This window comes from Brachyhypopomus gauderio, chromosome 8 (genome assembly GCF_052324685.1).
Source record: "Brachyhypopomus gauderio isolate BG-103 chromosome 8, BGAUD_0.2, whole genome shotgun sequence".
In the NCBI taxonomy this organism is placed as follows: Eukaryota; Metazoa; Chordata; class Actinopteri; order Gymnotiformes; family Hypopomidae; genus Brachyhypopomus; species Brachyhypopomus gauderio.
The window spans coordinates 1,248,606-1,276,014 of record NC_135218.1 but is presented as its reverse complement, the minus strand read 5'-3'; the positions used below and the strand labels follow the sequence as shown (position 1 = coordinate 1,276,014).

The window sequence follows — 27,409 nt, the reverse complement described above, 5'->3', positions numbered from 1 at the left end:
AAGTTTTCAAGTGTAGAACTGAAACAGTTTTAAAATAGGATTGATTAGTAGGCAACTTAATACCGAGTACATACATATGTATACATTTAAAAAAAACGATGCAAATGATACACACACGATAAAGTCACCATGTTTTATTTTCTTAAAAACTGCCTAACGTCCAGTCCTTAGAAAAGATCAGCTAAAATAGGAATAGAATACACTGCCTTTCAGACACAGTCTTTCAATAACACACAATGTCAAAATCAACGCAAGCTGAAACTGAAATAACAAGATGGGTAGGAGTGGATTAGGCCCATACAAGAGCCAAATATAACAGATCACAGACAATTTACCCTTACCATGATTTTGATTACCCCACCTCTATTTAAAATATCCACTGAATGTATGATGGATGAAACAGTTAATATTTTTTCAAACCATGTAGGAACACATATTTCATAAAATGAGGTACACACAAACTCATTAACAAAAAAATAAATTTTGAAAAGCATTTCCCAAATGCTCTTTGGGAAAAGCATTAGTTTGGATAGTCATACTACAAGCATAAGTAACTATATAATTTAGCTCCCCCCCCCCCATACACCCCTTCGCTATCATTTTCTATTTCTCAACAATCACACTCCACATATTTGTCACACATTCTTGCATTTAAATAAATAATTTCATATTGTACAGGAGACAGCAGTAGTACAGTAACATGACTAGACGCGACAGGCATCAGTCCAAACACGTGGAGATTAGGAGACAAAGTTCAGTCCTGCGTAAGGTCATGCTAATGAAGGTGGCAAAGTTCATCAACCAGTTCAAAGAAACAAAGTAGCACAATAAATAGAATAACATCACATTATCCAAGTTCAGTATACAAAAGTGTTCACTCCCTCAAAGCTTGCTGAACCAAAGCTGGAGTAAACGGAGTCATTTGACCCTGGATATACTAGGTGGCTACTCAGACTGAGACCGACAACATGACAACACAGATTTAATGCTAAAGCTATAGTGTATGGTAAAGTGCCACATGAAGCTCCACAACTCAGAATGACAAAAAGATATTGGACCATTCAGCTCATTCAGCTGCTTCTCAGGGACAAGACAAGTCTTACAGGGAGCTAATCAAAGTAGGTGGAAAATATGTTGTGCCCCCCACAATAAAAAAGAAGACATTGAAGCATGTGATAACCATGTGATGCATGTTCCTCTTTCCTCAGCCTAGATGCACTGACTGAGTTTCTGATCTGATGAAGCAAAAACTGAATGAGGAACCGTATGAAAGAACACACACAAACAAGAACCCAGAATGCACACTGTGTGCATGCATATTCCAAAGTGTCAAAGGAAAATAAAAACCACACTGGTGATATGCCTTGGTCAAATATCAAACACAAAATGTAATAACTGAATATTATAAGTGCAAAAAAGCAGCTAAAGCAAGAAATGAATCATTGCTTTTGTTGCTGCTGCTGTTGCTAACAATTGAACTTGAGGCAAAGTACAAGATGCAGAGAGATTATGATAAGATCAAATTCAAGAATATGGCAGGCAAAAACATCATAAAAATGTTTCATGTTTCTTTGAGAGTTGAGTTCCTAATACTGGATAGTGAAGTCTGAGGTGAAGACCCTGCCATCTTGTTTACAACTCCAGCAATTTCTGAGAGCTGGTCAAGACATAACAGAAGGAAAATATCTCATAGCAATCTAGACGTTGCTCACGGAGGCCACTAGTGGACACCATCTTGTAGTTTAGCAATGCATCAATGTCAGAAGAGAAAGTACACACAAAGGACCTTGCTTCAAGAGAGTACCCATGTCTCTCTCTCTCTCTCTCTCTCTCTCTCTCTCTCACACACACACACACACAAAACACACACATATATATAATACATCAAAATTTTGTCGCAAAGAGAATAAGTATTAGAATTACAATTATGACGAACAGGATTAAAATGACCAGCATCTTCCGATTTTTCTTCTGGTACTGTTCAGCCTAAAGAGAAACAAAGGAATAAGAACTAATACACAAAGTGAACTACACCGCTGATAAAAACGGTTACCTAAATTACCTAAATTAATATGAAAATCTTTACCAACAAGCTTTACCTTTTGTAACTGTTTTAGTCCTTCCTCTGTTTTGACACAGGCTTGCTCCACATTGAAGTCAATCCGGTCAAGAACTGTACCCTGTTTCAAGCACACAGTCATCTGTGCTGATTAGTTTAATCCTTGTACTGAAAAAATTGAATTTATCAGTTGACTGATTTTGCCATTTTGACTTATAACTATCCAATTATGCAAATCCATAGGTAACACTACAGGGTTGCCTACTCTCACGCATTGAGCGTGAAACACACGCATTTGACCGTCTTCACACGCTCTCAAGCCACACTTCCGATTTCTCACGCCGAAAAAAAAAATCTAGTTTATTTACCTCTGATCCACATATATGATTCAATGAGTTACTAGTTCGCTCTGGCGCCACCCACTGGCGATTGGTCGTGATATAATACTTAATTTGTGTCTATTTTACACCCCCCAGCACACATTTCCCCTTTTCCCCTGCAATACCCTCGTTTCCCCAATAGAAGGCGCACTAGTCCAGACACATTGACCTCTGTTGGAGTGTAACTTTCCCGCTGCCGTTTTTGCCCTTCGGTAAAAATGAGCAGACCAAAGAAAAGAGAAGTGGACACTGAGTGCTGAGTGTTTAATAAGGAGTGGACAACAAAATATTTTTTCACTGAGGTCCAATCAACGGCTATATGTCTGATATGCCAAGAAACGGTTGCAGTTTAAAAGAGGGCAATATCAGCCGTCACTTTGCTATGAAGCATGCAAACTACACTAGCAAACAGTCAACAGAAGGATGAGTGGCTACTGCTCACAGGTCGGCAGTTTATCTACTGTGTTATGAACACAAATGCATATTAAAGTTTGGAGGGGAATCCGTGTATCATTCATTCATTTGATATTCAACTGAAAATCAAAATCGGAAAATAAAAAAAATTCATTATTTTGTTTTTCGTTTTGAATATTAAAACAAAAAAAACAAAACCAGGCTTGTATTTTTCAGTTTTTTATTTGATGATCCAAACAAAAATAGCTAAATAAAAAATCGGATTCGGAGCCGAACTTGATTTTGATTTTTTAACTTAACCCATTTGTGTGCCCCGGAAGTTACTGATATGTTTATTCTTCATGGGCTTCGTTTGTGCGGGAGTGCACTGCAGTGTTACTTGTTCTACTCTGAGCCTAGACATTGGAACATAGGGTTTTCCATCCACCGAGTTTTTGCGCATTTTGAAAATGCGCATGAAAAAAACTGGATGGAAAAAGACCAAAATTCGAAAAAAGCCCCAAATATCGCAAAAAGATTTTTACGCTAGGAGGAAGTGGAAAAGTTAGACTATCGCATCGCCAAAATTCGGAAAAAACTGGATGGAAAAGGGTTTTTTGCATAAACGATGACGTATCATGCCTCAAGTCATGTGGTTCTGTACACGATCGCGATGTAAAAATGGCAAATGCATACAAAAACAGTTCTGGAGAGAGCAAAAATGGAATTTAAAAAGAAAAGAAAAAGAAAAAAATGTTTCAAAACCTCAACGTGCAAAAATGCGTAACTGCCAGATGGACGTAAAATCACTATTGTTTGCCGTCCTCTCACGTGATCTAAAGTTTATTTGCATAACTGTAATGAATGGAAACAAGGCTTAATTCGCATTTTTTTCTGCCGAAACTTGGAAATTGCGCATTATTTTTTCGAAAGGTTTGGATGGAAACCCGGCTTGGTATAGACCAGCGTTTCTCAACCCTGGGGTGCCGTCTGTCTTCATCGGGGGTGCCGTCAAAATATTCTGATGTAAAATAAAAAACTATAGTTTTAAAAATTGAAGTTATTATACGCTTTAAAAATCATTAAAATTTATTTTATACGACCAGATCTCTCAAGTTTGGTGGGCGTGAGCTTTTTTCAGGCGGGAGGGATTGGAATCTGTCGCGATGGTTAGTGTAGCGGCTGTGTGTGTGTGTGTGTGTGTGTGTGTGTGTGTGTGTGTGTGGTTGGGGAGCGGGCTGGCTAAAGTCTACCAAGCAACAGCGCGATCTATATTCTGATCGGTTCAACCTGTTATAATGTACAACCGATGGATTGGCTGAATATGCTGCGGTGTGCGGCGATTTGATTATTTAAAAATAAATAAATAAATAAATAAATAATATTCAAGCGTGAGAAATTCGATGTGTGGCGTGAGAGCGTGTGAAATCGCATATGACCTGCATATGACCCTTACCAAGGTCAGCACGTGATTACACAGGTTTCCCACTGACTGTAAGTTATTTACCTCTGATCCACATCTATGATTCAATGAGTTACTAGTTCGCTCTGGCGCCAACCACCGGGGATCGATAGATCGCAATATAATACTTAATTTGGGTCCATTTTACCCCCCCGTCGGCAACTTACGTTCGCCACCCCCACCCCCCATTATAAACTGGGGTGCCTTAAAATTTTGCATGCATATAAAGGGTGCCACAACTGAAAAAAGGTTGAGAAACACTGGTATAGACAACATGACCGGACTAGAACCACATACTAGTTTAATTAAAGACTTATTTGAAGGTGGTAAGACGCATGCACAGATTTCGTGCACGTTGCAGCAAATGGGTATGCAGTGATAATAGTGGTCCGGTGTTAATATTTGTCGTTGTGTTTTGTAGTGCTCGTTTACTTTAGTCTCTGCTGTGTTTTCTGTGCCTTGTATTATTTCAGCATTCATACTTATATAAACGTGTTTTCCTTTCATAATCGCTGTGGTCCTTTATATTCCTTCGTGAGTGTTTCTGTGAAGTGTGTTCCGTATGCCTCGTAAGTCGCGCACACTTAGAGCTAGGGTGACCAGACGTCCTTTTTTCCCCGGACATGTCCTACTTTTGAGACCTAAAAAAATGTCCGGGGGGAATTTGTTCGACTGCCTCAAACAGAATACATGTACAGTGCAAAAGTGTTTACAAGCGAAAGCACGTGTATCCGCCGGTTCTGCGTCAATGACTAAACGAAAGTGTACGTTTACGGAGGAGTTAAAGAGAAAAAAACGTTCGACACACACCATTCACCTAAATCATTCACCGATACACCGATGACCCACACCCAGCACAAAAGTTGTCCTCCTTTTCAGAAACCCAAATCTGGTCACCCTACTTAGAGGAGACTAGCTACGTTAAAGTATGTGCCAGCTCTTTATCGCGATTGTGTCCAACCCTGACTCCCACCACGTTACACAGATATTGGTATATTATTTATTTCAGTAATTCCATTCAAAATGTGAAACTTGTATATTATACTCATTCGTTGCACGCAGACTGATATATTTAAGAAAATTAGAATATTGTGAAAAGGTTCAATATTGAAGACAATATTAAATATAAAATAATAATAATAATAATAATAATAATAATAATAATAATAATAAATATTTAATATTAAAGACAATATTAAATAGCTAATGAACTAAAACTGGTCTCTCAGTCTAGTTCTGTATGCTACAGTCATGGGGAGGAAGAACAAGTAGTCATATATTAAGTGCATCCTAAACAACAACCTACAACTCTTACATGGGTATTTGTACTTTGCACCAATTTGTAGTACTCAGTTGTCTTATTATTTCAATAGCTTTTAAATGGTCCATCAGAAGACCACCTAAGAAGTTGTATTACACAAAGTGCACCCTAAACAACAACCTACATCTCAGACATGAGTATTTACAGGTGCTGTTCATAAAATAAGAATATTGTGAAAAGCTATTGAAATAATTAGATAAAAACTCACCACCACTATTAGGTAAGAGGTAGAAATACCCATATTTGAGTTGTAGGTTGCTGGTCATCATGGGCTTAATGTAATACAACTTGTTTGGTGCTGTTCTGATGGACTGTTTAAAAGCTATTGAAATTATAAGATAAAAACTCACCACCACAAATAGGTAAGAGATAGAAATACCCATATATGACTTGTAGGTTGTTGCTTAGGATTGCGCTTAATATATAAGAGCTTGTTTTATGATCTTATGATGCACTGTTTAAAAGCTATTGACATAATTAGACAAAAACTGACCACCACAAATTGGTGCAAGGTAGAAATACCCATATAAATGTGCCATATTTTGTCAATTGTGATTTTTTTTCTACCGCAATCGAAATTTGTCCTCCACTTTTTACCCATTTGTGCAGTTAGAACACACACACACACACACACACACACACACACACACACACTAGTGACTACTAGGGGGCTGTGGTGCACACGTGCCCAGAGCAGTGGCCAGCCCTAGCCCGGCACCTGGGGAGCAGTTGGGGTTAGGTGCCTTGCTCAAGGGCACCTCAGTCATGGCCTCAGGCCTGGGAATCAAACCCACGACCTTCCGGTCACAAGACCAGTTCCCTACAATCAGACCTTGACTGCCTGTTGTATTACAAGTTGTATTACACAAAGTGCATCCTAAATAACAATCTACAACTATATAAAAATTGTAGATTGTTATTTAGGATGGACTTTGTGTAATACAACTTGTTTGGTGGTCTTATGATGGACCATTGAAAAGATATTGAAATTATTGAAGAAAAAAAAAAAAAAGAGTTTGCAGTGCTCTGGGGCCTTTACTACCGCCACTTGCGTCCGTGTTAACCGTGTTAATGTAATTTGTAGACGGTGCCTTGGACGTTGTAGCGGTCACAATAGTACATTTTAAATAAAATGTTGTCTACAACTTAAAATATGTATATTCGTGGCTTAAACAAAGTTGTAGGTATTTATTTATATATATTTTTGCCAGAAATGAGAATTTGCACATTTTGGCACTTATTATTGAAGAAAGAATTCCGAATATGGGATTTTACTTTACCGCAGTCAAACGAAGACCACGAAGGATAAACAACTTCCGGGGCACACAAATGGGTCAAGTTAAAAAATCAAAATCAAGTTTGGCTCCGAAGCTATTTTTGTTTGGATCATCAAATAAAAACCAGAAAAATACAAGCCTGGTTTGTTTTTTTGTTTTTATATTCAAAACGAAAAACAAAATAATGAATTGTTTTTTTGATTTTCCGATTTTGATTTTCAGTTGAGTATCAAATTAACGAATGATACACGGATTGAGGAGCCTCTTTTAATTAAGCGCAATGTGCGCATTTACTCACATGGGTTCAGTAGCTTAATTAACACGCTGCTCTTAGTTTAAAGAGCTCTTTCTAGTTTTTGCTGCAGGCAGGATATTTTATGCAGTCTGTCTCTCAGGACAATCTGACCATGATTTTGCAGGGTTTAAAACAATTAGAAATGATTGAACTTAAGTATTTCGTTAGGTAATATGTTTTGAATGTTGAAAGTGTTTCATTTATCTTTTTGCAGTAAATGTTGATTTCATTAACTTTGCATCTTCAATTGAAATGTATAAAAATAATAAATTAAATTGCATATCCAAATGCTCCTGACCCGGCCCTTCTGTCAAATTTTAGAACCCACTGTGGCCCGCAAGTCAAAAAGTTTGCCCACCCCTGATTTATACCATATATCCACACCTATGCAGCCATATCAAAATCTGATCCAGATGTTAATCAAAAGAAACATGATTCAGATTATAACTTTGGAAAGACTGAGGTGAACACACTGACCTGCTCTACCACCATGCCAGCAAGGTCTCGGAATATCTCGTTGAGGTCAGAGATGGACTGCACAATTTGCCGGATTTCTCGTTCTCTTTCCTCCACCATCATGGTGTTCTGCTCTACCAGAGCTAGTTGCTCATCTGTAAAGCCCTGGGATAAAAAAAAAAAGTTGATCAGTTTTACTTCTTGATTGTTTTGCTTTGCCAAATATTTGCGAATTCTATGATTATCCTTCTTACTCTGTCATAGAGTGCTATGTCTTCATCATCCTCCATTAAAGGACCAGAGTCAAAAAAGTGCTTTGACCTTTCTTCGCGATTCTTCATGCCTGAAGCACATAGCAAAAGGATTGTGGACAAACACAGCACTGTATTTCTGAAACAGATGACTCTTCTACTGCGGAATTTGTACCCACTGAAGTTTGAAGGTGCAGGCTGCTTGTGTTATAAAAAGGTAAATAAGGGCTATATGAACAAGAGGTTATTTATGTTTGTCAATTACCTAATTTTTGATATTTATCTTTTGTTTTGGAATACTGAAAGTATTCCACACATACTGAAGCATTATGAGGCATATGCATAATCCAAAGCATTAGTGTTTGTATTTCATATGGAAGGGTAATGTATGTATACATCATGGGTTAAAGCAAGAAATTTTCATTTGACTGAAAATTTTTTCTTGGCAAAAGACAATGCCAGCAATTACTGAAAATGTGGTGTAGTTGGGACACGGCCTCTTTTGCCTAATTCTACACAATAAACACATTTATAAAGTATATTTATCTAAACAGCCTGTGTAAGGAGAGAAGAGAGAATGAACACCTGAGCAGTAAATGTACATAAATGTGTATTTAATGGGAGTTATCTGGGGGTCCTCTTCCAGAAAATTATTTAAAGATCAAGTCAAATTTAGTGAATCCTGGTTTAAAAGGTATGAAGCTCTCTTGTTTTTATCAGATTCACCATCACAAAAACATAAGCCGTAAGATTACCTGCTTTAAGTAGGTATGTTACAAAAAAATTAACACCACTGGATAGAGCTTTTAAATGCAAACAGAACAACACCACCCATGTTAAGCCTGGTTTAAGCCTTTACACTTGACGCAGCACGAGTGGCGTGAGCAGCGCGAGGGTCCGCACGCCGAAAATGACGTAATCGCGGTGGCTCCACCCGTGCGCGAGCGCGAGAGCCTCGCAGTCGTGCACCTCTCGAATTTTGTAACTTCGCGCGCACAGCGCTTCAGCGCAGTGAACCAAGTCATGTTTGCCGGGTTCATACACCTTTATAAGGTGGAATTAAAGCACTTGTACGTCACTTTCAAGGTCCATTTCAACGCGTTCTCAACGTTAAATTTAATGAAGTTAAATATTTATACATATACTCGAAATGATTCGAAATAATTCTCTTTTTATCACATTATTTAATGGTGGTTTATTTTCAAAACGCCCAATCTTAACGACTTCACGTTCTCTCATGTTTCATCCTGGAATTACAAGAGGCTCGTATTTGTTAGCGTAATAACTGTTCAGTCAGACAGATATTTGTTGTGAAACGAAGTAGTTACATTTTCAAGCATTTTAAAGTACTTTAGCCTAAATTCCAGCACTAATGCAACATTACAATTGGTCAGGTAAATGTTCATTCCCCTGTTTTTGAGGGGACTACACTGCAAAAAGAATGTGACGCAGCAAGTAGCCTCCGCCGTTCGCGCAGGTGTACAGAGTCGCGCGCTACGGTCATGCCAGGCAGGAGGGGGGGTAAAAACTTTTCTACGTAACATCCGCAAATCTGAAGGCGGAATGAACCGCAAGTCAATCAAATGACACCGCCGTCATCCATCCAGCGCTGATGAGCGCCAGTGAGAAGCATATTTCGGCCACAAAACAGATAGCACGTGCGAGTGTTGTTTATTATGATTTGACGGATTTTTTCCCCAAAAAATCAAATGACGGAAATCCGTCGTAGTGACGGAGAACTTTAACCCATGGTATACATGTGTGTGTACACTCACGTTTCAGATAACTGGACTGTGTGTGTCTAAAGTTGGTTGAAAGTTCCTGAAGACTCTGAGCCAGTGATGATACCACATTTCTGAGCAGCCTCTCTTCTTGCTGTGTACAGTGACCACACCGAGCCTGCAACCCTGTTACTGCCCTCTGACACCGGTGGAACATCTGTCCGCGCACAAACACACACACAACATTACATATACTGCCAAATGTTACCATGTAATCTACTGTTGTTTTTCATGATATCCTGCTGCAAAGTATACAATCATATACAATCTTCAGTGTTTTGAGTATCTGAATAGTCATGATGCACTGAATGTATCAAATAATTTTTTGACTATATCTTTGCAATGTTCATTGTAAAGAGATTATGAGAGAGAAAGAGTAAGAGACAGACAGAGAAATAAAAAATTGTAGTAAAGTACACAGGAGAAACAGGATGTTTCAGACAGAGGTCCATCATCAGCTGTGCAAGCAAAGTTCTTCTGAATTAATAGGAGGATGAAACAGTTTATATATGAAAAAGTAGATATTTAAATCATCACACTCATTCCATGGGCTTCTAAAGTTCCAAGAGATTTATCTCTATCTCTGTCTATCTTACCCAAGATCACTGCAGTTACTTACCTGGAATGTTCTTCCTGTCTGTCTCACGGATATACACTCACCGGCCACTTTATTAGGTACACCTTGCTAGTACCTGGTTGGACCCCCTTTTACCTTCAGAACGGCCTTAATACTTCATGGCAAAGATTTAACGAGGTACTGGAAACATTCCTCAGATTCATATTGACATGGTAGCATCACTCAGTTGCTGCAGATTTGTCAGCTGCACATCCATGATGTGAATCTCCCTTTCCACAATTGAGTTATTTGGCCACAATCTCAGGCACAATGTTTGGAGAAAAGTCAACACTACATATAAAGAGAACCTCTTCCAAACAGTGAAGGTGGTGGACATGTGAAGGTCTGGGCCTGCTCTTCTGCCTCTGGACAGAATTCTTGACCAGAATCTCCAGCCGTCAGTCAGGGAGTTGGGATGGAATGGAAGCTGGGATGGAAATGGGTTACGCAACAGGACAACAACCCAAAACATTTTGGCCTTTGCACCATTCTGAGTAACGTCGAGAAAGCTATTGTGTTGTGTTCTTCGGTGCCGCTTGCTAGGGGAGCAGCATTTCTATAAGAGATCAAATCTGGCTTGATAAGCTGAACAGGAAGTGTGTGAATGTAATGGGTGGGAGAGTGGACCATGTAAAGGAGCTAGCGGAGAAGAGGGTGAGATGTCTGGTGCAGACCATCCTTAACAACAGCAGACATCCGCTGCACGAGACTCTGGCAGCTCAGAGGAGCAGCCGTATTAACAGGCTCCTCTCATTGTGTTGTAGAACTGAGAGATTCAAAAAATATTTTATTCCTACTGCTATACGGGTGTACAACACCCCACATTAACAACTGTGGACCTCTGTGTGTAATTTGTGTTGGTTTGCATTTGTGTGCGTTTTGTAATTGGTATGTTGCTGGACAAGTGAATTTCCCCTTGAGGATTAATAAAGCATCATCCATCCATCCATCTATCTATGGTGAAATTGCAAGAATTTCAAACAAGCATGTCTAACATCAGCATCCATGCTACAGTAATTTTCTGACTGAAGCTCATATATCTGCATGACTGGAATGTGCTACATGATGGGCACTGTGCTGTTCCTATATTATGGTCTGGATAATTCATGATTGAACAGAAGTACAATAAAGTTTCTAATAAAGTGGACAGTTAATGTATGTGTCTGTAATTTACCTACTGTATGCTCAGCAATAAATGTAATCTTTTAACCAATGGAGTCTAAAATGTATTCCTCTGGATATTCTTATGATATTAGTTATTAGCTGACCTATATTCTATGTGGAGAAGTTCTCAAAATATGTGAGTGTTAACCTGTGTGATTTCCTGTGTAGTGATCTCTATGGCATGCTCCTCCTCGCTGCTGTCATCCAGCGTAGGCCGGTTCATGTGTTTATCATGCAGACCAGCCAGCTCCTTCATCTTCTGCCGTATACGTGTGATCTCATACTGAATCTGGTGGAATAACAAACTCACTGTTAGACTCAAATTCCAAACCAGTCTAACCATTCCAAATGGTTTCACATAAACCTGAAATATTAACCTCTCTCATTCTATATATTTTTTGCAAGAGTTCTGCTGTGAGCCTATGTAAGAGGATCTTGCTAGGCTGCTTATTCTTCATTTTATTGAGAATGCCTGCATAACTTTAAAGGCATGCAACTTAATGACACTATGAATCACCCTAGAGCACATTTAAATACCTAAAAAAAGAAGTAGTTCTTATTGTCCTGATGTATTTTAAAAGAATGTATGTAAATATCTTCTTAATGCCAGATGTATGTAAAGAGATCCACTGTGGAGGATCTTTAAAGTAAAATACAGCTACAGTAGCCTAAGCAGTACAGCAGGCTAAGTGAAAGGCACTATATAAATTTCTATTCTTAGTATTAGTAACCACAAAGGATGAGAAGTCACTTACTAAAACAGAAGCGAATTAAGAACTGTATTTATTTAGAGAGAAATTAGAGGCATACATTCTGAAAAAAATACTAATGAACTGAAACTTATTTTTAGTATTTTAGTAATTTAGAACACATTGACAATATGTCCTTAGTGTACATTTACTAATAAAGCTGGAAAACGCTGGTTCACCTCATCCACTCCCTCTACCCATTTGGGTGGGAGTTTTTTAGTGACTCCAATAGCAGCCTCAGGATCCAAACTAATTCCAGACACCAGAGCCATCCGGTCATCTGCCAGCTATCACCAAGTGAGAAGGAAAGAATAAGAATGAGGGTTTATGATAAGAAGCAGCACACCAATGGATCGATTTTAATATTAAAGCTTTCCGTATTGGGCCTAGCACATTAAGCAAAACAGAAGATTTCCTAAGGCACTGTTGAACCAACTCCCCCTTTGAAGTAAATACATTGCACAGTACCTCATCATACTCCTAATGTGATTGGCAGAGCCCAGTGGAGTTCCATCCAGGGAGAGAAAGAGAAGAGGGAGAACCAAGGTAGAGACAGGAAGAAGAATGAGAGCAAAGGAGCCCAAGACAGCGGAGAGATCAGCATCAAAACACACAGGCATGAACACAAACACATTGGGACTGGACAAATCAGTACTCATAAAGACATCAGAAAACATGACTTTCAAATCTTATGTAGTAAAATAGTGCCCCAATTGTAAACATGTTAGATTTGTCCATTCCGTTCCAAAAAATTCCCATTGAAATGATTATAGAAGAACACTAGCTGGGGTAGTTTTCAGTGAGCCATGAGCCATTTAAAAAGATACATGAAATTCCAATCGCATTAAATTTAATGATTAAAAGACACTTGCTCTGTATTCTTTGAGAACCAAAACCTAAACTTTGGTAATAAGAGGTTACAATTTTATGAATAGATGAGAAACCCTTCTGTTCCATTTACATTTTAATTACTTAGCATGCATTTAGATTCTATCCAATTCAAGGTACCAGACACATGCTCAACTGAAACTGCAGTGCATAACTAGCATGCAAAGTGCACTTGCCATAGGTCACACGTGCAAACCTCCATGGAAAAGCAGTAGACAAGACAGGAAAGCAAGCAAAGGAGCATCTACACCACCATTATAGAGAATCACACTTCGGATTAAAGTCCAAATCAGGACGGAATACGGCAATATGGTATCCCACAAGGATCTGTATTGAGCCCCATATTATTCTCATTGTATATGATACCACTAGGCTGAGAAGTGTGATGGTTGCCCACATTTGCATGCCCAGCACCTCTGTCCTTTGTTTGTATATCCCCCGTCCTTTGTTTGTATATCCTTTGAAGTCTTAACCCTAAGGTGACGACTACCTTACCCAATGTTGATTGCCCAAGTGCCCTCACCTTCATCCCACAGTGACCCCTCCTTAAACTCCTCTTCCTCCTCACCTTCATCCCACACTTACCCCCCTTAAGCTCCTCGTCTTCCTCCTCCTTCCTCCTCCCCATTCCACAATGTATATAAGGCTTCCCAAATAGACCACAGATAGAACTGGTCATGAACCACCTTATGCTCTGTGTGTCAATAACCTTGTCAACACTGAAGCCGTCCAGTCTCCTGACTCCTGAAACTGATTCCTGAAGACCGAATTTCTAACACTACTCCCAAAATTGAGAACTGTGTCCAGGAAATAAAAAACTGGATGGCATATATCGCATGGAAACACACTGTAATCAAATATAAACATAACCTAATAAAAGCTAGAGCCTCATATTATTCGACACTAATAGAAAACCACAAAAATAACCATAGATTTCTCTTCGCGACCGTATCGAAACTAACAAGAAATATCAACACTAGTTCTAATACAGCACTTACACACACTAGTGATGAATTTTAAAACTTTTTAAATAATAAAATAGACAATATCCAACTACAGAGTCATAATACATCACAGACTAACCTCCAATCCAACCCCAGTAGTATAGGTATTAGTAACTAAGCACCCGAAAATATTACTGAGCTAAATGGCTTCGATCCTATATCGCAAAAATAGCTCACAACACTAATTAATTCGTCTAAGCCTACATCATGTATATTTGACCCAGTTCCAACTAGGGCTGAACGATTAATTGCATTTGCGATAATCTCGCGATATTTTAAAACGCGATTCTCTAATCGCACAGGCTGCGATTTAAACTGGTCACGTGACTTGGGAGCGAGCCGAGCCGAGGACGAACGGAGCAAACTCGAGCAGGAGGCAGGGAGGTGGAGAAGTGAAGTTAACACAGCACACTTTAACTTGTTGCACAATGGCTTCAGGCTTGACAGAAGCTGACACAACTGAAAGTCTAATTACCAAAGAGGGGCAGCACATCAGTTGTGTGAAATTACTTTGGCTTTTAAAAAGATGCTGCTCAACGTCAGGTACCCTGCAAAACGTGTCTTGCTACTGTTGCTACGACGCGAGGTAACACTACAAACCTCCTTCAGCATAAAAAAAAACACCACAAAGCCTCGTATGATATTTGTAAGGCTAAAATGCCAACGACCAGTGCTGCATCTTCAAATACGCCAAAGTGTTTCCCTGCGCTTTTACAGCTTTAGTATGCGGTGAGCAGCGAAATACCGTAAAATCACGCATATAGGCGCAATAAGATTTAAAGCACGGATGAATCGCGAAAGCGCGGATAGCTTGACCGCGGTCCAGCAGACAGGGTTCACTGACCGAACCGTTTGAAAGTGTAACTCCTTATGGATGTAATTGGAAGCGGCACGCTGAAATAATTCGGGTAGTAACGGAGTTCATAGTGAAAGACATGATGTCCGTTAATATAGTGAACAAGCCCGGCTTCATGGCTTTGTTAAACACACTGGATATGCGCTACCAAATGCCCTCACACACATATTTTAGCCAAGTTGCTATACCTGCAGGGTCGCCAACTCTCACGCATTGAGCGTCTTAGACTGAAAAGTTACTAGTTCGCTCTGACGCTAACCACAGGCGGTCGATCGATCGCGATATAATAATAATACTTAAATTTAGTCCATTTTACACCGCCCCGATAACAACAAATTAAGTTCGCCACCCACTCCAGGTTCAAGTCTCACTCCAAGCGATCTTGAAAAGTTGGCAACCCTGTATCTGCGCTGTATAAAAAAATGCCGAAACAGAGTTTCCTGAAAACAGTGGAAAAAAATCGCGATTTTAAATCGCAATCGCAATTTATAGATAAAAAATTGCAATTCGATTATTTTCCAAAATCGTTCAGCCCTAGTTCCAACCCATCTATTCAAAGACCTACTCCCAGCTATTGCAGGGCCCTTACTTAATATGATTTACTCCCTCCCTTAACTTAGGATATGTGCCCAAACAATTAAAATGCGCCATAATTAGACCCTTGATTAAAAAACAGAATCTCGATCCGCAGATTTTAGCCAACTATAGATCAATTTCTAATCTCCCATTTATCTCTAAAATTCTAGAAAAAGCAGTTTCCAATCAGTTAAACCATTATCTCCAATCAAATAGTATCCATGAAAAGTTCCAATCAGGATTTAGACCGAACCACAGCACTGAAACAGCTTTACTCAGGGTAGTGAATGATTTACTAATATCGTCCGATAATGGGCTCATCTCGTTCCTTATACTGTTAGATCTTAGCGCAGCTTTTGATACTGTAGACTACAACATTTTACTGGATCAAATAGAAAACACAGTAGGTATTAAAGGAGTTGCCCTCTCCTGGTTTAGATCTTATTTGACAGACTGTTTCCAATGTGTAAATGTTAATAATAAAACCTCTAAATCTGTGCAGGTTAAATATGGTGTCCCACAAGGGACAGTCCTAGGACCACTTCTATTTACACTTCACATGTTACCCTTAGGCGAGATTATGCATAAGCACGACATCAGTTTCCACTCCTACACAGACGACACCCAACTATATTTATCGGCAAAACCCGATGATTTAGGTGTAAACAGTAAAATCGAGAAGTGTGTAGAAGAGATAAAACATTGGATGGCGTGTAACTTTCTAGCACTAAATCCGGATAAAACAGAGCTAATACATGTGTGTGCGTGTAGATTCTGGTGTAGACATGGGAGAATGTTATTTTTATACATACACAGTAAGAGATGATGTCAGAGTAAGAGATGATAAAGGATAGAAGAAACACCAGAGCATCTTCCGAGAACAAAACCAAAAGTTTATTTTTAACTACAGCCGAAACCGAGCGAAACTTCAGCAGCGCAGAGGCAGAGCAACGGCTCTGCGTTTCTAACGGCAACAAAGTAGCAGGGACCGGACAGTTGTTAGCAAGCGCTAACACAACAAAACAACAAAATAACGGTGCCGATACATACAACTTACAACAGATAGACAGACGGTTAAGGACAACATCACCCAAAAATGAAAAAAAAAACGGTTTCTAACAGCCATTCGCTAAGTAGAACTTACTTCCCTACCCAGCTAAGTAGAACTTACTTCCCTACCTACCAAACCATTGAGACTGTGTCTGTTAACCATGGCAGATATAGGAATAACAGGGCGATATGTTTTAAAAATGTAATTAAAATTAAATAATCAACATGAAGTGAGCAGCAATATTAAGCTAAGGCTAGGACTTCTAAACATTAGATCACTTGCATCAAAAGCTGTGATAGTAAACTAAATAATCTCAGATAACAGACTAAATGCACTCTGTTTAACAGATACATGGGCTAGAGTAGACGAATATGTAAGTTTTAATGAAGCAGCTCCTCCTGGATACAGTTATGTTCATCAACCCTGTATCACAGGGCGTGGAGGTGGAGTAGCCACAATATATGACACAGATATAGGTTTTACTGTAAAACCTATATAATGGAATTATATTAATTATATAATATGTGGAATAATCTCTTCAGCCTTTATTCGGGACTCAGACACAGTCTCAATGTTTAAAACTCGACTAAAGACTTATCTGTTTAGTTTGGCCTTTGAATAATCTGTTACATATTTACCACATCACATATCTTTCTTCTCCGAGGTTCACCTGGGGAGTAACACTGCAGTTGGAGTCTACAATACTAGTATCATCACTCCGACATGGAATGAAAACCTGGTGTTCATCACAAGACATTTACATTGACAATATCAACACCCAGAACTTTCATTCTAGTTACCTTATACTTAGCCTGATTGTGTGATTCGTTTGTGACTTGTGTATTCATCTGTATAATTTGTTTTTGTGTAATTTGTGTGTTAACGGGCCGCCCAATGGAGGATGGGTTCCCTTTTGAGTCTTGGTCCTCCCAAGGTTTCTTCCTATTCCCCACCATCTAGGGAGTTTTTCCTTGCCACTGTCGCCTTTGGCTTGCTCATTAGGGATTTGGACCCACAGTATTGTTAACCTTGAAAATCCTGTAAAGCGCTTTGTGACAACATGTGTTGTGAAAAGCGCTATACAAATATATTTGATTTGATTAATAATAGTTGGGTCTAGGGCAGCAAGAGACAAGATACGTAATGTAGCAATGAATCTACATTCTTTTACTATAACCCCCAACGCAGAGGTAAAGAACTTGGGCGTCACAAAAGACCCAGACCTTTCGTTCGATACACACATTAATAATATATCTAGGGTAGCGTTCTTTCACTTATGCAACATTGCTAAAATTAGAAACACATTAAATACTAGTGATGCGGAAAAACTAATCCATGCATTCATATCCTCTCGTCTAGATTATTGCAATAATCAAATCAAATCTATTTGTATAGCGCTTTTCACAACACATTGTCACAAAGCGCTTTACAGGATTTACAAGGTTAACAATACTATGGGTCCAAATCCCAATAGTCTTCTAGCTGGATGTTCTGGTAAATCGATAAACAAACTCCAGCTGGTCCAGAACGCAGCAGCACAAGTTCTAACAAAAACTAAAAAATTTGATCACATTAGTCCCGTACTATCTTCATTACACTGGCTGCCAATTAGATTCCGTATTGACTATAAAATACTTTTATTAACATATAAAACACTGCATGGCCTAGCTCCAGAGTATCTTAGTGAACTTATTGAACATTACAACCCAGCACGTTCACTTCGTTCACAGGACGCAGGGTTATTAACTGTTCCTAGGATCAAAAAGATCACAGCAGGTGGAAGAGCCTTTTCTTTTAAAGCTCCACAACTGTGAAATAATCTTCCTGCCTCTATTCGGGACTCAGACACGGTCTCAATGTTTAAAACTCGATTAAAGACTCATCTGTTTACTTTGGCCTTTGAATAATCTGTTACATATTCATACATCATATATCTTTCTTCTCCAAGGTTCAGCTGGGGAGTAACACTGCAGTCGGAGCCTACAATATCAGTATCATCGCCCTGACACAGAATGAAAACCTGGCGTTCAACACAAGACATTTACTTTAACAATATCAACATTATATTTTTGGCGAAGGAATTTTCGACCTTTGACTTGTGAGGCATGTGGCCACGCCCATGTGCAGAAATGTGCAGTTTTGCTCCATAATAATTAAAGTTCACACTCTTCTGAGCGCTTGAATACCACATATGTGCATGTATGTGAAAAACCCTAGGACTAGTACGCACTCAAAAATGTGTGCAAATTTGCATATTATGCAAATTAGCTCGAAATCTAAGTAGGTGGAGCTTATGGGTTCTATAGAACTTTTTGTAGATTAGCAGATGCCTGATCAGATGAAATTTGAATTTTATCTCTAGGACATACGGTGTAGGAGAAACACCTGTGTAAAGTTTGTGTTTGTGTGCGCTGTAGCGCCACCTATGGGCGGATCGGGCCGGCGTGTTGCACCTGAGTAGCGGAGAGGAGTACTACAAGATGGCCAAAGGAGAAGTCTGTAGGTGTTACGGTTTAGGCTGCACAACGCGTTTTAGCGCAGACGTAAGAATAATAATAATCGGAACAAATACAATAGGTTTCCAGCACCTTGGGTGCTTGGACCCCTAATTAACCTTAATTAAAAGGTTTTGCATTTTTACTGCAACCGTCATGCTATATGATTCATTCACTGCTTTAGTGCTGCCATTTGAAAACTGATCATGTGGGGCCATGCAAATCTGTATTACATGTAATACTTGGGTGGAGACATTTTTCTAACAGTGGTATAGGGTACTCAACCACTATACTGCAGTAATGCTTTTCACAATCAATGCAGTTAACATCATGCATGGGGGAAAAAACCGTCAAATACCGCGAAACCGATAAAATTTTTTAAAAATACCGTGATATAGAATTTTGGTCATACTGCCCAGCACTACTGGTAAACCATAGCCTTTTAAGATAGGCCTAACCGTATTGCAAAAGATAATAATATTATAGTGATAAAAAAATCTTGTTAATGGGGCTACTGAGCTCGTCACAGTCTGTTCATAATAAACACCATGTTCAAGCACAGAGGTGTCCATAAGAGCACATAGCACCAGGACACCTTAGGTCGCAGCTCGATGATCAATTTTGTAATCGTGTCGTCGGACTTGCAACCGTGTGTTTTGGACACTCGGGTGAAGAGAGGAGCTGATCCGTCAACCGATCAGCACCTAGTGGTTAGTTGGATCAGATGGCGGGCAAGGATGCCAGATATACCTTATATACCTATAACGTATTGTGAGGGTTTGCTGGGAAAGTCTGGCCGAGGAACCCATCAGAAAGGTCTTTAACTCCCACATCCGGCAGAGCTTTGACTGCATCCCGAGGGAGGCCGGAGACATTGAGTCTGAATGGGCCTTGTTCCACGCCTCCATGGTCAATGCAGCGGAACGGAGCTGTGGCCGCAAGGTTGTTGTGCCTGTTGTGGCGGCAATCCACGAACCAGATGGTGAACACCTCGGGAAAGGGAGGCCGTCATGCTGAAGAAAGAGTCCTATCAGTCCTGATTAACTTGTGGGACTCGCAGAGGCAAAAACTCGGGTGGGGGAAAGTGTTCGGTGAGACCATGGAAAGTGACTTTTGATTGGCTCCAAGAAGTTTCTGGAAATCATAAGGAAAGCGGTTCCCAACCAACACTGTATACAGTGGGGCTGGAGATCTACTGACCTCGACTGGGGATGGCGGTGGAAAGAATACTTTGAGGATCGTCTCAATCACCACCATCACATCTTCCATAGAGGAAGCAGAGCTGGGGGACTCGCATAGGGGTTTGCCCATCATGAGGTGACCAGGGTAGTTGTGAAACTCCTTGGCTGCAAGGCTCCGGGCCCCAAGTTCCTTAAGGCTTTGGATGTTGTCGGACTGTCCTGGCTGACATGTCTTTGCAACGTCGCGTGTACATCGGGGGCAGTGCCTCTGGTGGTCGTTCCCCTTTTTAAGAAAGGGGACTGGAGGGTGTGCTCCAACTATCGGGGATCACACTCCTCAGCCTCCCCGGTAAGGTCAATGCAGGGGTACTGGAGAAGAGAGTCCAGTCGATAGTCTCAGTTACAAGAGAAACAATGTGGGTTCCGTCCTGGTCGTGGAACACTGGACCAGCTTTTCACCCTTGTGAGGGTCCTAGAAGAGAGGGTGCATGAGAGTTTGCTTAACTAGTACACAAATGTTTTGTGGATTTGGAGAAGGCATTTGACTATGTCCCTTGGGGATTCCTCTGGGGGTGCTCCGGGAGTATAGCGTACGGGGCCGGCTGCTATGGCTATCCAGTCCCTGTACAAACGAAGCAGGAGATGGGTTTGCATGGCCAGCAGTAAGTCAGACTGGTTACCAATGGGAGTTGGACTCCGCCAGGGCTGCCCATTGTCACAGATTCTGTTCATAACTTTTATTTACAGAATTAATTTCAAATAATTTCTTCTAAAAGAAGCTTTAAAACAAAAAAAAATGCTAATTTTTGCGAATCATATAGTATAAATCGAGTATATGTATAAATATTAGGGGTGTGACAAGATCTCGTATCACGAGATCTCGTGAGACGTAAATCAGTGAGATTTCTCGTCGCATAAAAAATCTGTCTCGTGATCCAACAAGCAGCCAAAATGATGTGGGATAATACAGGTATTACTATTGAAGATGCCCCCGCCACTCAAATCATTTGCTTGGCAGCATTTTGGGTACCCCAGGGTATCTGCACATTTTTTAATCTCAAATTCAATGACTTTTAAGACCTTTTTAATACCTCTCACAAGAAAAAATAATACTATTACTGGGGATGCAGGTGTGTTCCACATCGTTGACGGGGGGGGGAACGAGAATTGTTGGGGGGGGTTGGCAAACGAAAATTGTTGACGTTGTTGAGGCCGTACGTACACTCCAACGCTAGGAATCTAGCACTAGGACCCTGGAGCGGTTATTTTCTGCATTAGCACTAGATTCGGCAAAGTTCACATCGCGCCAGAACAACTGAACAACACACACTTATAATAATTTAATGCCTCCCCTCATAAAATTCCAGACATTTTAAGACATTTTTAGGCCTTGAATATGGAAAACTAAATTTAAGACATTTTAAGACTTTTTAAGGACCCGCGGGTACCCTGGTACCCGGCAGAAATGATAAATGGCAAGACAGTGACTGATAAGACACGGACCATATGCAAACATTGTATGAAAATAATTCCGTACACATCGGTTAATACGAGCACGATACAGGGACATTTACAGCACCACCACAGCTCAGTACTCAAATCAACATATCTCACTTGAACAGAGGTAGCAGGGACAGAACGGCCCTTTGGCAAGTTGAGACAGCAAGGGATATCGGGAGCAGTGTGGGGATGCTAATATTCTTAAAAATGAACATGGCAGTGTACTTGCAGCAAATTCAGTGGCATACTTGGTCAGGCTCTGTTTGCACCATTTGCACTCTGTATTGACAGAGAAGAACTTTTTGTTTTGCACATAATACAGTGCTTAACGACGGGTCTGGTTAGTGTTGTGGAGTGTTGTGTACGATAAGCTGAGCCAGTGCAGCCTTCGCTGCAGCCCATCTCGGCAACGCGATCGCTCTTTCTCACGCTGTATGCACGCACGAGAACATTGTTCGTTTTTTCTATACTGTATTTATGATCAAAGCGTATCTAAATCTAGGGTCACGCTTAACGATGAAAACTGCTTTACGACGGACTTTTCAGTCTCTAACCCCGTCCTTAAGTGGGGACTCACTGTAATATTGTTTGTGCTTGAAAAATGGAAAAATATTTAAATTTATTTTAACTTTTATGAAATTTTATTTTCATTTCAATTTGTGGAGGAAGAAGTTTATTAAAAGTTCATGCTTACATAATGCATGTTAAGAGTTATAATAAATAATTTCAAAATGCATGTGTAACTCAGTTAAATAAAATTCTGTTGTCCAGTCATATAATGTCATTTTAGTGTTCTTAAAATCTCATCTCTTCTCGTTCTCGTGAACCTAATATCGTGTCTCGTCTCGTGATTAATTAAGCTTAATTAAAATGAATTAATTAATTAAGCTTAATTAAAGTATTGAAAATGGACCTTGAAAGTGACGTACAATTGCTTGAATTCCACCTTGTAAAGGCCCAGACAACATGTTAACATGGGCCCCATATGTGATTTAACTGGACAGTATGGGTTTTATTTGGGCATGGGCTTAGAGCGGACTTTTTGAAGGTTTGTATTCGGGCCCCACTTGAGTTACATTTGTGGGCCCCACTGGGGTTATAAATCCTGGCCTAAGCTGGGTTATAGTTGCTGGCCCCAATGGGTCCCACATGGGCATTTAAAAATGCTAGCTTTTTAATTTGAGCGCCATTGTGCATAATTTTATATCTCAGCTCATGCAAAAGAATGGCAGAACTGCATATTTCTCTGGCACACAAACAAATGAATTGAATGCCATTTCAGTTTAACTTGTGAAGCAATTTTAATAACTAAATTCATTCAAAATGTTAGTCAAAACAAAGTAAATGTACCTGCCTCTGATTTGTGGAATAAAGCATTGGCCCAATACCCCTCGCCTTCACTCATGCGCCCCCATCCCCACGAAAGTCTAGAACGTTCTCCCGCTGTGACTGAAAGTAAGATTTTTAACAGCTTTGGAGACATCATACACTGAGGTAAATTTCTGTTCCAGTTTCTGTATTTTTGCTATCTATGTGTACAAAAACAAATTTACAAAAAAAGAAAATTACCTGAGGATATGATGCCTAACATTATCTTCAATTCAAAAATAAATAAATTAGTTAGCTAGCTAGCTACTAGCAAACGCAACCGGTAGCCGTTAGTATTGAAAGCTAGACCACGAGCAGTTAATTTGTAATGGCTAAATTTAATAATAAGCGAAAAATACATTAAAACATTTTAAACATTAAGTTTACACATTTTTTACGTATCTAACCTAGATATAGTTAACTGTAGATTTTCATTCGGATAACGAACTATAGTAACCCAGATCAGCCAAGTGCACATTTTCTAGCTAGTCTAAATTAGTCTAAGCTAGTGAGTTAGCCTACCTTAGCAAACACTAGACTACTCAGTAGTCACCTAGGTTAGTTCACTAATTAGCTAGTTAGGTTTAGAGAAGGTTTGCTAAAGGCTTTGGTTAAAAAAAATTATACTGTTAGTTATAAGTGATTTATTTTAACAGTTAATATTAAGTCACGTCCTAAACAGAAGCAGCATTAAATATGCCTAATGTTATGTTTATTGGCATAACGTGCATGTTTTCAGTTAACATCATGACACCATAAGTACAACATTCTAACCTTACTCAAGCACCATGTACTTTTAATGGAAAGCTCATTCAGCCAACTGCATGTGCTGTTTCAGTTAAACTTGTGATCCAGAGTTATTTAACTAGCTGGGCTAGTTAACCAGTTAATCAGTTCAGAATGTTTTTGAACATTTATGATTTAACACAAATCATATACAGAGAGGGATGTTTTTCATTGCAAAAAGTGGTTTAGATCATCTACAGTGCAACTGTTGTGACTGCTTTAATTAAAATTGTCCCCTCCCTCTCTCTCTCTCTCTCTCTCTCTCTCTCTCTCTCTCTGCAATATGTGAAACTACACAACTCAGCAACACTCAGTGAAGACATATGACAGGTTTTATGGACATTTTTGGATTTTATGTACAAATTATTAATGAATTAATTCATGTATGTTTTCAATAAAACATTTTTATTAGGATTGATAGAGCATTTGTCATCATTTAAATGTAAGTATTATTAAAAACAGCTCATCTGTGACTGAAATTACTTATGATAATACAGTCTTCGATGCTGTGCTCTTATCCAACAGTTTTGCAAAGTATTAAAAGCAACTGAATATTGCTTTAGGTGTGCTCAGCCTCACCTGAAAGCCCTCTATGACTCCATAGTGACCCACATTGGATGACTCAAGTTAGCATTATAGTAATTGTGCTCCAAAAGTGTGATGCAAGCGGACATTCTTGAGAGCCCCATGGTAGTAATGGGCTGATATTTGGGCTCCCTTTGCACAACGCATATGGGCCCTATAAAGATTTGCCCATGGGACCCATATGGGCCCCTAATAGTGGGTGTGGGCTGAAGTGGGTGTCTGCAGTTAACCGTAAGGGCCCTACTTGTTGGCCACCTTGGCCCCTTTATTATCCCACACAAACAAGGGGGATGTAGGTCCCTGTAGGGCCAGTGAATCATTGCTCATACGGGGCCCACCTGAGGCCCACATTGACACCAATATTGGCCCACATGGGCTAACACACATGGGGCCCATGTGGAGCCGATGGACAAATCTTTGTGGGCCCCAGCTGGGTTGCCCAAAAAGCGCCCATACGCCAGCCCATTTCAAACCCACGTGGGGCCCACATGGACATGTTGACTGGTGTATGAACCCTGCAAACATGACTTTGTTCTTTGCACTGCGGCACACGCAAAGTTACAAAAATTGAGAGGTGCACCACCTCACAACGCGCATGGGTGGAGCCACAGTGATTGCGTCATTTTTGCCGCGCAGACCCTCAAGCAGGTCACGACACGTTAAGTATAAACATAACTTTATATGCTATCCTATAATCCCTGTTAACATATAGCTTATGTATATGCTAAACATTTAGACAGACTATCTGGGAAGAAAAACCAGAAGACAAAACAAAACAAAAAAAAAGCCTTTTAGGGATGCAGCACACAGCATTCTAAAGTGGCTGCAAGAGAAAACTCCATTTTGTGTACAAGCTAGATACAAGCTCCAGTCAATTGCATATCAGTATTTATCTGAAGGTGCTGGTTCTCACATTACCTGCATGTACTCCACAATGAAAGTTAGGTTATTTTTGGAGTCATAGTCATCTCTAGTTGGGCAGGATACTAGTTTCACAGTTTAACATGGTTGATACATGCCACCTCTACCTGAAAATTCATGTCAACAGTCAACAGTGAACAAATCTACCTATCTTTTCACACTGGTAGTACATGTGGATAAACTTCCAGAGAAACAGGCCTACCTATAGCACTACAAGTTCATACCTAGAGGATGAGTCTTGGTTCCTCTCAAGGTTTCTTCCTCATGCTCTTAGGGAGTTTTTCCTTGCCACTGTCGCCCTTGGCTTGCTCACTGGGAGCTTGGACTGTTGTAAAAAGCGCTATGTAAATACATTTTGATTGAGAATAAATGCCAGAATTCACTTCGGTTGACCTCTTTTCGTTGCAAAGCATGACACCATAAGTAAAACATTCTAACCTTACTCAAGCACCATGTAGTTTTAATGGAAAGGTCATTCAGCCAAGTTGGTTGACAGTGTAATAACATTTTATGTCAGAGAATCACAATGTCACCGAATGTGACAAAATAACACTTTACAGTAACGTAACTAAACATTGCAGGCGAACTATTTATCTACGAAAAGTTATAAAACAGCGCTCTGGGCTAAGCCCTTGTGTTTCATCTATCATTTTGGAACTATACAATAACCACAGATATATAAACCTCATTTGGCATAGTTGTTATGCCTGAATGACACTGATCAATTTCCAAGCATTACTAAAGCTAAAAACTACATTTCATCAAACGCATCGTTACAACAGTGCGTCTAAGCATTGAACTTGTGTAGGTGCTGTTTATGATAGTTATACAACATAAACCAGAAGACTTTCAGGTAAATAATTATTTAAGCGTATCGATACGTGTAAAAGCTTAAAATGCACCCAAATATCAATAGTTCCGCGATGCACTTTTGCAGCGTAAGCATGGCCCATACGACTGCGTCTGTAAGAGATATATTATTAATGATTAAACTAATTAACAGGGGATCAAAGTCAGAGGTTAGACAGCTCCTTTGCTTGCTAGGTAATTTACACAGCAAATCAGCCAACGCTCGCTGAAGCACAGTAAGCATACAACAAACTAGCTAGCAAGCCAAGAATGTGCTTGCTAGCTAGCCACACTGCTATCACACACACTACAAACCAAATCGATTCAGACTATTAATATTAGACTCACCGCAGCATTGCTACGTGTATTCAGAGTACGACGGGGGGCATGTGTACTCACTTGCTCAGCCAATATCTGCCGGTTTTGGATAGCATTGTTCCGCATTAATAAGAAGGCATCGGTCAGGCGCCTAGTTGCCATGACTACTTTCTTTACACTAAATAGTAGTTAGCGCTAACAGTGGCGGAGCGCCTCAGATCTGCCAGCTACCCACTTAGCTAGTTAGCTAACCAATTCTAACGAGCTAGCCTGCAACAACAGCAGGCAGGCTCGCCCAACGACACTTCCCCCGACGTAGATTGATTGTTTGACAGTTATTTTTCCGACCACATGGAGTATTCAATATCGATTTCTAAAGAAAAACATAAATATAATAAATATAACCCGTGCGATTATACAAGTATCCTCTTCAATTTGGAACCTCAATAACGATATTATGGCCACCAGAACGTGTAAAACGTAAATATGACCTCACAATGTCACATCCGTTAAAAACAAAGATGATCACGAAAGGAGCAAGAGAGCACAACTGCATTCGCAATATTGACGCTTCAGACGAAAACCAGAAATATATTGTCAAATTTTACTTAATTTTTTGTAATAAGGCAGACCATAGTACGTTTAATCATAGGTGTTCGAATATCAATTCTTTTACTGGACTATATTCAGTAGGATATCTCGTTTTTTTTGTACTCTCTAAACATCATTTCCGAATAAAGTATGGTGGCTCAGAGAGATCAAATGATGAAAATCAAGCTGTCATCCTAACATACATTTTCTGACCAGAGAGAGGCAGTGTTTAGCTG

General features: G+C 39.8%; 1 protein-coding gene across 8 annotated transcripts; it reads right to left on the bottom strand.

Moving 5' to 3' along the window:
* Window positions 1-119: 119 nt before the first annotated feature.
* On the bottom strand, window positions 120-27,067 carry stx16 (syntaxin 16). 8 transcript variants are annotated; one of them, XM_077013731.1, is made up of 10 exons: window positions 26,664-27,065; window positions 25,640-25,740; window positions 12,673-12,684; window positions 12,384-12,491; window positions 11,604-11,744; window positions 9,670-9,832; window positions 7,898-7,986; window positions 7,665-7,808; window positions 2,100-2,180; window positions 120-1,986 (listed from the first exon to the last, which is right to left on the bottom strand). In XM_077013731.1, exons 4-10 carry the CDS (start codon window positions 12,474-12,476, stop codon window positions 1,885-1,887), a joined length of 813 nt encoding a protein of 270 aa, XP_076869846.1. In that variant the 5' UTR covers window positions 12,477-12,491; window positions 12,673-12,684; window positions 25,640-25,740; window positions 26,664-27,065; the 3' UTR covers window positions 120-1,884. The 8 variants fall into 8 exon arrangements, with proteins under 8 accessions (XP_076869846.1, XP_076869847.1, XP_076869842.1 ...); XM_077013732.1 differs by having other exon boundaries at window positions 26,613-26,753; XM_077013727.1 differs by lacking the exon at window positions 25,640-25,740 and having other exon boundaries at window positions 26,613-27,067.
* Window positions 27,068-27,409: the final 342 nt, after the last annotated feature.

Bases quoted from the DNA above. Each gene is read 5' to 3' on its own strand.
- stx16 (XM_077013727.1), bottom strand. From the start codon at position 26,744: ATGGCAACTAGGCGCCTGACCGATGCCTTCTTATTAATGCGGAACAAT. The intron at 11,745-12,383 runs GTGAACCAGCGT...TTATTCCACCAG, and splicing joins GGGTAGAGGGAGTGGATGAG to ATTCAGTATGAGATCACACG. The intron at 9,833-11,603 runs GTTAACACTCAC...GTGCGCGGACAG, and splicing joins CTACACAGGAAATCACACAG to ATGTTCCACCGGTGTCAGAG.